The sequence below is a fragment of the Megalobrama amblycephala genome, linkage group LG10, assembly GCF_018812025.1.
Source record: "Megalobrama amblycephala isolate DHTTF-2021 linkage group LG10, ASM1881202v1, whole genome shotgun sequence".
NCBI lineage: Eukaryota > Metazoa > Chordata > Actinopteri > Cypriniformes > Xenocyprididae > Megalobrama > Megalobrama amblycephala.
The window spans coordinates 38,201,714-38,214,795 of record NC_063053.1 but is presented as its reverse complement, the minus strand read 5'-3'; the positions used below and the strand labels follow the sequence as shown (position 1 = coordinate 38,214,795).

The following is a 13,082-nucleotide window of genomic DNA, read 5'->3' as shown; positions in this document are numbered from 1 at the left end:
GGCTAGAATACTTTTTGCTGCTGAATTATATACTCACCTAGTTTACTTATTTATTTATTGGTCAGCTTATGATTATATATTTTTATTCATTTGTTATTTTTATCTATAATGAAGTGGTGTGTTTAGTGCATTCTGGATTGGTTAACAAATCAAAGAGTGACCAGTTCCACAAATACAGTCACAGGCTCCCACTAATAAATTAATTCAACAAAGGTAACCTCTTTTGCTACATATTTTTAATGGTTTAAATGTGTACTCTACATGTTTGACCACTTACGCTCTCATTTAGCCTACTATATGTTGTGTACATGACTAATGTGCCCAACCATCAGCAATAAATAAATTACTTTTAGAGCACAAAATTGTTTACAAGAGAACAAATTTCTTCATTGATCTAGTCACTTAATTTTGCTCTTAGAATGCACTAGATTCATGCATTTAAATTTAAAATGTACAAAACTCTAGCTGCCCCCGGACCCCCCTAGAGAAACCGATGTCCACCCACTACAGTCTCATAAAATACTGTGGGAAACACTGTGGATTCATTAATCAAAGGTGTCAGGTAAAAGGCAACTAATAAGCATCATCTCATTCACCCTGGATGCTAGCCCAGAGAAGGTGGCGAAAGTTTTTTTTTTTTGGAGATGTCACTCTTGCCTGTCTCCAAAACTTGAGAGCCCTGCCTATGTCATACCCGTATCATTATACACATTTGTGTCCTGATATGTCACAGTCACACACACACACACACACACACACACACACACACACACACACACACACACACACAGCATCATACATTATAACAAACAAACACAAAAAATATAAAAAATACACATTATATAAAATAGCAATATGTGTAATGTATGTTGTATGTAAGGCATTATAATAGCCTATGGTGTGCTAAATAAATATAGCCTAAATATAAACAGTGTTGTGTATTGCATGTTTATTGCTCATTGTGGGCATTAACTGTTCATGAAGCCTGAGGAAAGAAACTGTTCCTGTTCCTGACCATCCTGCTGCTCAGTTCTCTATACCAGACGGCAGACGTTCAGAGAGGTGGAGTTGGCCTGGATGTGATGGATATACAATGTTTAAATAATGTTTTTGTGCTAATGCTTTGAGAACATTATTAATAATAAGTTTGTTCAGATAACTTTGAACAAACATTTTACTAACGTTACTGGAAGAACATTTGTTCATAACGTTAAGAGAACCTGCCAGAATGTTAAATTCTGAGAACGTTTCCTGTTAGCTGGGATCTTACACGGATTAATTAAATAATTTTGCAATCTATAGTGCTGCCATAAAAATAATTTTATAATGAATAATTTCATAATTATAAGCATCATTTCTATTTTGAAGACACGAACACGCCCCAGAATGTTGTTGTCACGTGGCCTCCGTTATTTTTCTCAGCGACCAATGACAATCGTGTGTGATTACAGTGTAGGGATTTAATAAACAATAATTGCACTGTCGCCGGATGGATTTTCATTTTGGAAAAAACTTGTGAAAGCAATATGTTTAAATTAATAGTTTATAGATTCGATTCATTTGAATCGATTTGAATGCGGTGCGCGCCCCCTAGAGGAAGTTAACTTTCACTTCCACGCGCGTGACGGCATTCTCTCCATTCATTGGCTGTGAAGGCGGAAGTGACTCGCATCAACTCTTCCGCCAACCTCAATACAAACAGACATCACCGCACGAAAACAGGTAAGAAAACGCTTACTTTATCGATTAAATCCAGTTTATTCAGTCAGCTCGTCTCGTGTCATTATTCCCAATGCTCTCGATAAACGTGTGCTTCATTTCCAGGCGTGTTTGTCCTGTTATATGTCATTCATATCTGAGACTGAAGGATGTTTGTTGTTCAACAGTTTCTCACAGCAGAATCTGACATATTATCATGTTAGATCAGGGTTTTCAATCATTCAGATGCCAGAAATTATCATTCTCCTGTCATTACATTTAAAAGGCTTCTATAAATGTGTATGTGTAAAGACACAATTCATGCTGTGAAAAATAAATATTATACATAGATGCAAACTCCTCACCTTTCTGAGATCAAAATAGGTCACCCGTGGGATTTGCATAGATCCAGTGAGAAAGTGTTTTATGGGGATCTTACCAGGGTAAATAAAGAACTGGTTGTTTGTACAGTGCTTCCTTTACTCTTTACTTTAAAATTAATACTTTATGTATTTGAGGTCTGAGATGTGGCAAACAGTATTGCCATCCAATCAACCAATATTGTCTTAAATATCCTGCATAGCACTTCATCTTTTATAACATGAGATTTTAACCAAATGTTGATTTTGGTAAAATGTTGCAACAATATGTTTTTTTTTTTTTTTTTGGTGAAAAATTACAGTTTTAGACTTATAGGGTAATAAAAAATAAATGAAAAACAAATCATTTAAAGTAACTACAAATGAGCAAATTTGACCCCGCCCCGCGCTATGTTCTCACCTTTTTCCCCCCTTACCTGTTTGCATCCCTGATTATAAATGTGTAAAATATTATTTGGAAAATGTTTAGTTTATTATTTTTTTCTACTCACTATAGTATTGTGCTGTGTATTGTTTGTTTGTTTATTTATATGTAATTTTTTATCATTTTGTAAATCTATTATTTATTTATTTATTATTTATTTATTTATTAATATTTTTTAGTTTAATGTTTGTTATTTATTTGTTTTCATTTATTTGTATTTATTTATTGTCAGGAATGGAGCTGGCTCACAGTCTGCTGCTGAATGAAGAGGCTCTGGCTCACGTCACTGAAGCCAAGAGAGCCGTCTTCATCTTCGAGTGGCTCCGCTTCCTGGATAAAGTCCTGATCGCTGCTAACAAGGTGAAAGATCATGAAAAACACCTGTGAATGCCAGTAAACCACTGTCAGAAACCACTGAGTAATATTATAGTAATATTTGCCCATTTAATTGATTTTCAAGGGCATTTTTGCTTTTTTGAAGGTGTATTTTTTTTTTAACCATAAAAACACACAATTTATGTAAAATGTCTCAATAAATTAATTTGACTAAATTCTCATCTGTACAACTATGGCTGTTAATTATAAAATCAAATCAACATACATATACCAACATGTTTGTAAAACAAAAATCTCCATAATCAAATACATTTTATAACTACGGCTTCTACGTTAGATCAGACAGCTCTGTAGATTTGATAACATCTGTTTGACGAGTTCTTCATGTTTAGTGTCTTCAGAACTGAGGCGGTTTGAAAGAGTGAAAATCAAACATTCATTGATCATGTACTTGCATTTTTGTTCCATTCAAAAGTTTTCAGTAATGTGTTCTACACTGTTATCCTTTGGAGGCAGATTGCGGGGTGGTAAAAATGACTTTAGAAAGATGGCAGCATCATTATTTTATTTTTACACAGAGGTATATTAGTAAAATCAGTTGATTTTTATCAATCCGTGTTGTGTTATATGCCAACGGTGACAGTTCAAAAATGGGAAAAAGCACTTTCCACATTTTTTCTCCCAGAAGCATTAAAGATCTCTTAATATTCTTTTATATTCTGGTTCTTAACAAACATTTCTTTTGGTATCTTCATTTTTAAGGATGTGGATCTTAGTGTAGCTTCATGATTAAATTGTTAAATTGTACACATTTTCAGTGGTCAAAAACCTAATGTGGGTCACTTTATACACAACTGAAGTGCTTTTTCTATCCAGAAAGCTGCAGGTTACATCGATACACCAGCAGATGGTGACAGTGTCTATGAATTCACTTTGATTTAAACATCAGTTCATTCTGGGAAACCACTATGGTGTGTTTCAGGGGTTAAATCTGCTTTGACTTTGAGTTTTCATTGGTGGGTAATATTGTCTGATAAATGTAATGTTTACAGAGGTCAGCTTGGACATGGATCGTCCTTTCAGAATTCAGAATGAAAACTGTCCTCTGATAATGTCACATGAGCGCTTTACACACAGTACAGTGTTATTCATGGCGGTGTGGTTGTACAGTATGTGTTTGTCATGTTCGTATGACCTGATGCGTGTGTTTGACCACAGGTGGACGTGAAGGAGAAGCAGAAGAAGCTCGTGGAGCAGCTGACGGGTTTGATCAGCAGTTCTCCCGGGCCGCCCACCCGGAAACTGCTGGCCAAGAACCTGGCGGTGCTCTACAGCATCGGAGACACATTCACCGTCTTCCAGACGCTCGACAAGTGCAACGACATCATCAAGAGCAAAGATGACACGGCTGCGTATTTACCCACCAAACTGTGAGTGACACACACACACATACACACATCTCAGTTTTTTTATATTTTATCTCCTAGTCATTTCCAATGGCAGTCATTTTTGAGTACATGTGTGACTGTTTGGCCTTTACGAATCATGTCCAGATTGTGTTTGTTCACAGCAAGTGCCAGAAAAGTCAAGTTTTATACCATTTTGATGAAATAAAAACTAAAGACTGTAAAATCTAGTGAAGGGTTAAAGTGCATGCATGAGTTGTGCAGCCTCAGACGTGTGTGTGACGTGTGTTGTGTGTCGCAGCGCTGCGGTGGCGTGTGTCGGGGCGTTCTACGAGCGGATGGGCCGGATGCTGGGCAGCTCTTTCCCTGAAACCATCAATAACCTCCTGAAAGCTCTGAAGAGTGCAGAGGTACGGCCGCTCTGACCTGCTCACTCCTCTCAGACAGTTTCAGCACTGTTTTCTCAAGCTGCCGTGTGTGTTTCAGTCTCAGGGTCGGAGTGAGATCCTGCTCAGTCTGCAGAAAGTGCTCAGCGGTCTGGGCGGAGCGGCGGCCTCCTGTCACAGAGACATCTACAAGAACACCCGCTCGATGCTGACCGACAGATCCATGGCCGTCCGCTGCGCCGTCGCAAAGGTGAGAGGAAGAGTCCAGTCTTACGTCATTTAATCTGAACCACACATCTACTGAAAAATAGTCTTTTGTACACATGCACACAACTCTTATTTTGCTGTTACAGCTGTTTTATAAAAACTAAGTCACCAGATATTAGGGCTGGGTAAAAAATATCAATTTCTCGATTTTAATCGATTCTCATTTTTACGAACCGATATTGATTCTTAAATCCCAAGAATCGATTAGTCTAGTTGTTTTCAGTTGATGAATGAGCAGAATATGTAGCTCCTCCCATCCAATAAATCACAATAATCTTTGTTACTTTTGATATGAAGCAAAGTCTCAGATTTCAAATGACGTCCATCTTATTATGAGATTCAGAAAATAAATAGCGTTTTGGCGCTGTTTAATGTGGCGTGACAGATCGCTTTAGCGCCTCAGTTAAAGAGAAGCATGTGATCATCCTCTCCTCCGCTTTAATACCAGTTACAGCGAAATAAACATCTGAAGGTATGTTAAAATATACAGTACAACTTACTGAAATCCGTATCATGTCTCGTGTAATCGCTCAATCAGTGCTTCAACCTCAATAAAACAGCTTCAATGTCACGTGACGTCACATTTACCTCAGAAAAACATATTCAGTGACCATAAACTCATTAGTCAGCTAGAAAAGTGAACTCTAGAAAGATAAATATAGCTATGCACCGTTACATATTCATTATCATGTTCTTCAATATTTAATGCATGTTTGAATAAATCAGCCACGATTTAAATGTTTATATTTCAAAAAACGAATTGGAGTAGAAATATGATTATTTAATTCAAAACTTTATTTATAATAAAAACAACATCGAGTGTAATTTAAGTGTTTGTATATAAATAAGTTAATTTAACCTTCAGTATTATTATAGTAGCACCAGCTGACTCTCATGTGTAGTTTACAGCATTAGTTGAGATTTTTTTCCTCTAGAAAATTTGCCATGTACTGAAACTGAAATACTACATCCAAAATAATCGATATTGAATCGAAAGCATGTGAATAGTAATCTAATCGTGAAAATTGTCAATAACCAGCCCTACCAGATACGGTGCATTAATTTTTTGTAGGGTTCCGTATGAGACAACTTATTAACCATGGGGTTATTGCGTATTATTGTCTAATAATATTATTAATAATTGAATAAACACTACTATCAGTAAGATATTTACTGTGAAAGAAATTAACACTTTTATTCATCAAGGACACATTAAAAGTGACAGTAAAAGACATTTATAATGTTACAAAAGATTTCCATTTTAAATAATGCTGTTCTTTTGAACTTCCTATTCATCAAAGAATCCTGAAAAATCACAGAAATCTGAAGCAGCACAACTGTTTGACATTGATAATAATCATAAATGTTTCTTGAGCATCAAATCATCATATTAGAATGATTTCTGAAGGATCATGTGACACTGAAGACTGGAGTAATGATGCTGAAAATTCAGCTTTGATCACAGGAATAAATTATACTTTACTATATATTCACAGAGAAAACAGCTGATTTACATTGTAAAACATCAAATAAATGCAGCTTTACTGAGCAGAAGTGACCTAACAAGCGACATTTATTAGAGCTGAATGTGATTGGGCCTGATGAGTGATCATGTGATGGTGATGATGATGTCATTGGTCAGTGTTTGTTAGAGCTGCAGAACGAGGCCGTGTTCATCTGGACCACTGAGCTGGAGAATGTGGCCACGCTGTGTTTTAAAGCTCTCGAGGGCTCGACGTACGGCGTGCGTGTCGCTGTGTCCACACTGCTGGGAACCGCCATGGCCACGGCGCTGATGCCTAAACAGGCCACAGGTGATCCCTCCTATACAGTCATGTGCATCTGTGCAGATTTATGTGTAAATGTTGTTACGTTCCTCTTATCCTCTTATTCTTCAATGTCCAAAGAAACATGAGAAACATTGAGACATGAGAAAATTTTTTTTGAACAATACTAACCCTTGTGTGTTTGCTGCATGTCAGTGATGCGTCAGAACGTGAAGCGAGCGACTCTAGAGGAGGTTCTGGAGCTGATGGCTACCGGCTTCCTGCGCGGAGGTTCAGGCTTCCTGAAGAGCGGAGGAGAGATGCTGAAAGGAGCCTCTGTTAGTCGAGAGGTGCGAGTCGGCGTCACTCAGGTGAGACTGGAGGCAATCGCAGTCATCTGTGACTCCTGAAACTGTTGTGAAGTGCTTCAGATCAATGCCTGAATGGCTAACAGGGTTGCAAATGTAGCCTATTTTAAGCTGTCACTCAAATATCAGTCAATTCATTCAAGTCAAGGTGCATTTTTATATAATAGATTGTTTCAATGCAGGATGATTACAGAATCAATGACGCAAACTTCATCAAATATGAGACAAATTCAGATAGAGGCTGTAAAGCAGCTTTACAGAAGACAACAGTGTCCTTCAGATCAATTCAGTTCATGTTTTGTTCTCATTTGATAGTGTCAGTGCAGTCAAATCAATAATATTACTAAATGTTAATTGTCTTTTGAACACTAGCTGAGTGAGTGTTTGGCTGATATATTGGTCTCTCTCTATTTTTTTTTTTTTTGTGAAAAATTTTTAATTTAGATGTTTAATTATAAACTATGAAGCAACAGAAGGTTTTGTTCACTGCATTAATTTCTAATTATTTGCTCATTCTCTCCGTGCAGGCGTATGTCGTGTTCGTCACCACTCTGGGCGGTCAGTGGCTGGAGCGTAATTTTGCAGTGTTTCTGTCTCATTTGCTGGAGCTGGTGGCTCATCCACGCGCCACACAGACTCACGTGGAGGCCGTGTATTCACGGCGCTGCCTGTCCTTCGCCTTGCGGGCGACACTGGGCGGTCTGCTGGGCGAGAAGGCTCAAATAGCTGCTGCGAAGGAAATCTGCCTGGCCATCAGCAAACAGATGAGAGCTGTGGGTAAGATGGAGATCACACTGTGACCGATTATAAGCATAATTCACAATCGGTGGATGCAGTATTTTGCTGAGTGTGTTTTTGTGCTGGTTTAGGACTGTCATGGACAGATGACTCCCAAAGATTTTTCATATAGATTATAAGATTCATAATTTTTTTGGTCAGTTCCAAGATGAGCTTTTCCCATTAGCAAAAGGCTGAGATTTGCCACTTTAAATTGATTTACATGGCATTTTTACCTTTTTATACAGGCTTTTTTTTATCGTTATTAGATGCATGCATCATCTTTTACGTCAGATTCTTACAGATAATCAAAAAAATTCAATTAGAATAATAATAATCCCACACTCTTAAAAATTAAGGTTCCAAAAGAGGGGTTACGCAGCAATGCCATAAAAGAACCATTTTTGTTTTCACATAGAATCTTTCAGTGATTAGTTCTCAGTGTTTTTTCTTTTTTCTAATAACCTTTTTCCACTCTAAGAAGCCTTCTGTGCAATATAAAGATTCCATGGATGTTAAAGGTTGTTCATGGAACCATCAATGCCAATAAAGAACTTTTATTTTTAAGAGTGATGGGCTGAAATCAGAATCAATAAAATCCATTTATGCACTGCTGAACCGGCACAGAAGCTGCAGCTAAAGCAGCATTTAGATGTATTTATGCTGCAATTACAATTGCAAAGGTAATGTTATGAGATTGTTTAAAAAATTGGATACATCTACAAATTTGCTCAAACATAAAAAAAAGGACTATGAAGACTTTCAGATTTTCATTCATGAATGCCTCAGGAGATTATTCATTTTCAGTTATTATATATATATATATTTTTTTTTTATATTTATGACAAGGATATTTATGGCTATAAATGAATCCCATTTTAAGATGACATGCTGCTTTTCCATGGTGTGTGCGTCCTGACCAGTTTTGGTGGTAAAACATTAGTAACGTGCGTTACGTAATCAGATTACTTTTTTAATGTAACGAGTAAAGTAACGCATTAGTAGTAACCTAATGCTAATCAGATTAGTTTTTGATGTAACGAGTAAAGTAACGCATTACAGGTAACGTATTACGTAATCAGATTATTTATTTGATGAAATGAGTAAAATAACGCATTACAAGTAACGGGCATTACGTAATCAGATTACTTTTTTGCTGTAACAAGTAAAGTAATGTATTACGTAATCAGATTACTTTTTGTTGTAAAGAGTAAACTAATGCTTTACAAGTAATGTGCATTACGTAATCAGATTAACTTGATGTAACGAGTAAAGTAACACATTACAAGTACCATGCATTATGTAATTGGATTACTTTTTGGCGTAAAGAGTAAAGTAATGCATTACAAGTCACATGGATTATGTAATCTGATTACTTTTTGTTGTAACAAGTAAAGTAATTAATTACAAGTAATGTGCATTACGTAATCAGATTAACTTTTGATGTAATGAGTAAAGTAACGCATTACAAGTAACGTGCATTATGTAATTGATTACTTTTTGATGTAATGAGTAAAGTAACGCATTACAAGTAACATGCATTATGTAATTGATTACTTTTTGATGTAACGAGTAAAGTAATGCATTACAAGTAATGTGCATTACGTAATCAGATTATTTGTTTGATGAAATGAGTAAAATAACTCATTACAAGTAGCATGCATTACGTAATCAGATTACTTTTTGTTGTAACAAGTAAAGTAATGCATTACAAGTAACAGGCATTACGTAATCAGATTAAGTTTTAATGAAACAAGTAAAGTAACGCATTACGTAATTGTGTTACGTTTTTGATGTAACAAGTAACGCATTACAAGTAATGAACATTATGCAATCAGATAAAAAAATTTTATATAATGAGTAAAGTAACACATTACAAGTAGCATGCATTACGTAATCAGATTACTTTTTGTTGTAACAAGTAAAGTAATGCATTACAAGTAACGGGCATTACGTAATCAGATTACTTTTTTGATGTAACGAGTAAAGTAACGCATTACAAGTAATGTGCATTACGTAATCAGATTGACTTTTGATGTAATGAGTAAAGTAACGCATTACAAGTAACATGCATTATGTAATTGATTACTTTTTGATGTAACGAGTAAAGTAATGCATTACAAGTAATGTGCATTACGTAATCAGATTATTTGTTTGATGAAATGAGTAAAATAACTCATTACAAGTAGCATGCATTACGTAATAAGATTACTTTTTGTTGTAACAAGTAAAGTAATGCATTACAAGTAACAGGCATTACGTAATCAGATTACTTTTTTGATGTAACGAGTAAAGTAACGCATTACAAGTAACGTGCATTATGTAATTGGATTATGTTTTTGTTGTAACAAGTAAAGTAACACATTACAAGTAATGTGCATTACATAATCAGATTAAGTTTTAATGAAACAAGTAAAGTAACGCATTACGTAATTGTGTTACGTTTTTGATGTAACAAGTAACGCATTACAAGTAATGAACATTATGCAATCAGATAATTTTTTTTTATATAATGAGTAAAGTAACATTACAAGTAGCATGCATTACGTAATCAGATTACTTTTTGTTGTAACAAGTAAAGTAATGCATTACAAGTAACAGGCATTACGTAATCAGATTACTTTTTTGATGTAACGAGTAAAGTAACGCATTACAAGTAACTGGCATTACGTAATCAGATTACTTTTTTGATGTAACAAGTAAAGTAACGCATTACAAGTAACGTGCATTATGTAATTGGATTATGTTTTTGTTGTAACAAGTAAAGTAACACATTACAAGTAATGTGCATTACATAATCAGATTAAGTTTTAATGAAACAAGTAAAGTAACGCATTGCGTAATTGTGTTTCGTTTTTGATGTAACAAGTAACGCATTACAAGTAATGAACATTATGCAATCAGATAAAAAAATTTTATATAATGAGTAAAATAACTCATTACAAGTAGCATGCATTACGTAATCAGATTACTTTTTGTTGTAACAAGTAAAGTAATGCATTACAAGTAACAGGCATTACGTAATCAGATTACTTTTTTGATGTAACGAGTAAAGTAACGCATTACAAGTAATGTGCATTACGTAATCAGATTAACTTTTGATGTAACGAGTAAAGTAACGGATTACAAGTAACGTGCATTATGTAATTGGATTATGTTTTTGTTGTAACAAGTAAAGTAACACATTACAAGTAATGTGCATTACATAATCAGATTAAGTTTTAATGAAACAAGTAAAGTAACGCATTACGTAATTGTGTTTTGTTTTTGATGTAACAAGTAACGCATTACAAGTAATGAACATAATGCAATCAGATAAATTTTTTTTATATAATGAGTAAAGTAACACATTACTTTATAAATTTGCCCATTAATATTTGAGTTTTTTGAGCTATGTTGTTAAATGCATTACTGCATTAAACACTTGCAAAAAAGATCTTTTTAGTAAAAAAACTGGAAGATCCTCAGTCGGTTGAGAAAAAGTAATGCAAAATTAATGTAAGGCATTATTTTCAATAAAAAGCAACTAAGAAACAGAATTAATTACTTTTTTAGGGAGTAATGTAATCTTGTGACACATTACTTTCAAAAGTAATTTTCCCCACACTGGTCCTGACAGCGATGACTGACTGACTGATCATTCAGTGTGAATCTGACACAGGCCGTGTGGGTGAAGACGCTCATGACGGTGTGTTCTCTCTCTTCAGAGGCTGTAGTGAACGACCCGAGCAGTGAGAGCCGCGCCGGAGCCGCAGACGTGTCGGCCAGTCAGCATGTGATGGTGTGTGCGCTTAAAGAGCTGGGCAGTTTGGTCCAGAGTCTGAGCGCTACGGCCGCCCCTCTAATCCAGGAGCCATCCATCGGTAAGAGAAATGCACAAAACCACATTGTGTAGCAGTTGAGTACAAAACTGATGTGAAGACCAATAGAGTTTCTTAAAAACCACCCATAACCATGAATATCCACATATTACTAATCATACACGACCGTTATGGCTGGGCATTGACACAGTTCTCACAATTCGATTTCACCGAACTGTTGAGCTTCCTGAGCATATCCCACTGGATCAGGGCTCACTATCTGGACATCCTGTGCTTCTGTTGGCAGGGTTTTTGGAGACGGTCACATCTGTGCTGCTGCACCCGAGCATGGCGGCACGTCTGGCCGCGGCCTGGTGTCTGCGCTGCGTTGCCGTCGCTCTGCCGTACCAGCTCACGCCTCTGCTGGAGCGCTGCGCCGAGTGCATCAACAACCTGAAGAACTCGCCGGAGGCCGTGAGCGGATACAGCTTCGCCATGGCGGCTCTGCTGGGAGGAGTCTATCAGTGTCCTCTGGGCATCCCACACTCCAAGGGCAAGGTCTGAGTCTCCACAGCCTCCCCTCCTCAATCAATACATATCGCAATATGGTTTAGTGCACTTGCCGTATTTTCAGAGTGATGCATTGGTGTTAGTATGACAAAAATAATTGTGATAATGGACTAGAAAATGGATAACGGATAATTTTTTGACATTCCTTTAAACTTTAACAGTTGTAGAAGCATCTTTAATTGTAAGTTTCAGAAAAATGGTTTTGAAAAATGTAATCTTTGCCGAAAAGCAAGCTGTTATCATAGATTCCTGAAGAGAAACGCCTGTGTGAGAATTCTGTGATATAACAGAGCCTGACTGTGAGGTGTTTGTTTCAGATGGTGGTGAGTATAGCTGAAGATCTGCTGCGCTCGGCTGCACAGAACAGCCGTCTGTCTCTCCAGAGGACTCAAGCCGGCTGGCTGCTGTTAGGAGCGCTCATGACCTTAGGTGAGTCCATCAACCAGATCCCATCATCACATCAGCTTTTGGCTAGTTGCATACGGCGCACATATATGTCTGAACGCTTACCGACGTGTTCGATTGTGTGCTTAACATGGCTTGCGCCGTGCATTCAGGGATCTAGCTAAATTTTTTAAAGGATGATGTACACGACTGCTTGCCACATACACTAGTGGCCAAAAGTGCTGTCTGGAGGGGATGTTTGTTTTTAATGACCCTACAAGTTTGATTAAACCATGAACATATGCGGAAAATATTTTATATTTTAAAAATATTTTAAATATGAGGGAAGAACAAAACACTAAATTTGGCAAAAAAGGCAAACTACAGCCGCAGATTTTATTCTACTATGCAAAAAAAAAAAAAAAAAAGCATAGAAAAGTAAAAAGCTGACAGGAAAAAGCATACATTGACTACAACATAATCAGTTATTAAAATTTGGTTGGTTCTCTCTTGTTTTTAT

General features: G+C 36.4%; 1 protein-coding gene across 1 annotated transcript in view; it reads left to right on the top strand.

Annotated features, from left to right (window-relative positions):
* The first annotated feature begins 1,567 nt into the window (after nucleotides 1-1,567).
* Nucleotides 1,568-13,082, top strand: part of heatr5b (HEAT repeat containing 5B) — a 32,595-nt gene continuing 21,080 nt past the window's right edge. The window contains exons 1-11 of the mRNA XM_048206059.1: nucleotides 1,568-1,722; nucleotides 2,735-2,862; nucleotides 4,057-4,268; nucleotides 4,546-4,654; nucleotides 4,731-4,880; nucleotides 6,540-6,711; nucleotides 6,880-7,034; nucleotides 7,559-7,808; nucleotides 11,516-11,671; nucleotides 11,916-12,166; nucleotides 12,496-12,607. Coding sequence (XP_048062016.1) covers nucleotides 2,737-2,862; nucleotides 4,057-4,268; nucleotides 4,546-4,654; nucleotides 4,731-4,880; nucleotides 6,540-6,711; nucleotides 6,880-7,034; nucleotides 7,559-7,808; nucleotides 11,516-11,671; nucleotides 11,916-12,166; nucleotides 12,496-12,607 — 1,693 coding nt within the window. The 5' untranslated portion in view covers nucleotides 1,568-1,722; nucleotides 2,735-2,736. The remainder of the gene's footprint in view (nucleotides 1,723-2,734; nucleotides 2,863-4,056; nucleotides 4,269-4,545; nucleotides 4,655-4,730; nucleotides 4,881-6,539; nucleotides 6,712-6,879; nucleotides 7,035-7,558; nucleotides 7,809-11,515; nucleotides 11,672-11,915; nucleotides 12,167-12,495; nucleotides 12,608-13,082) is intronic.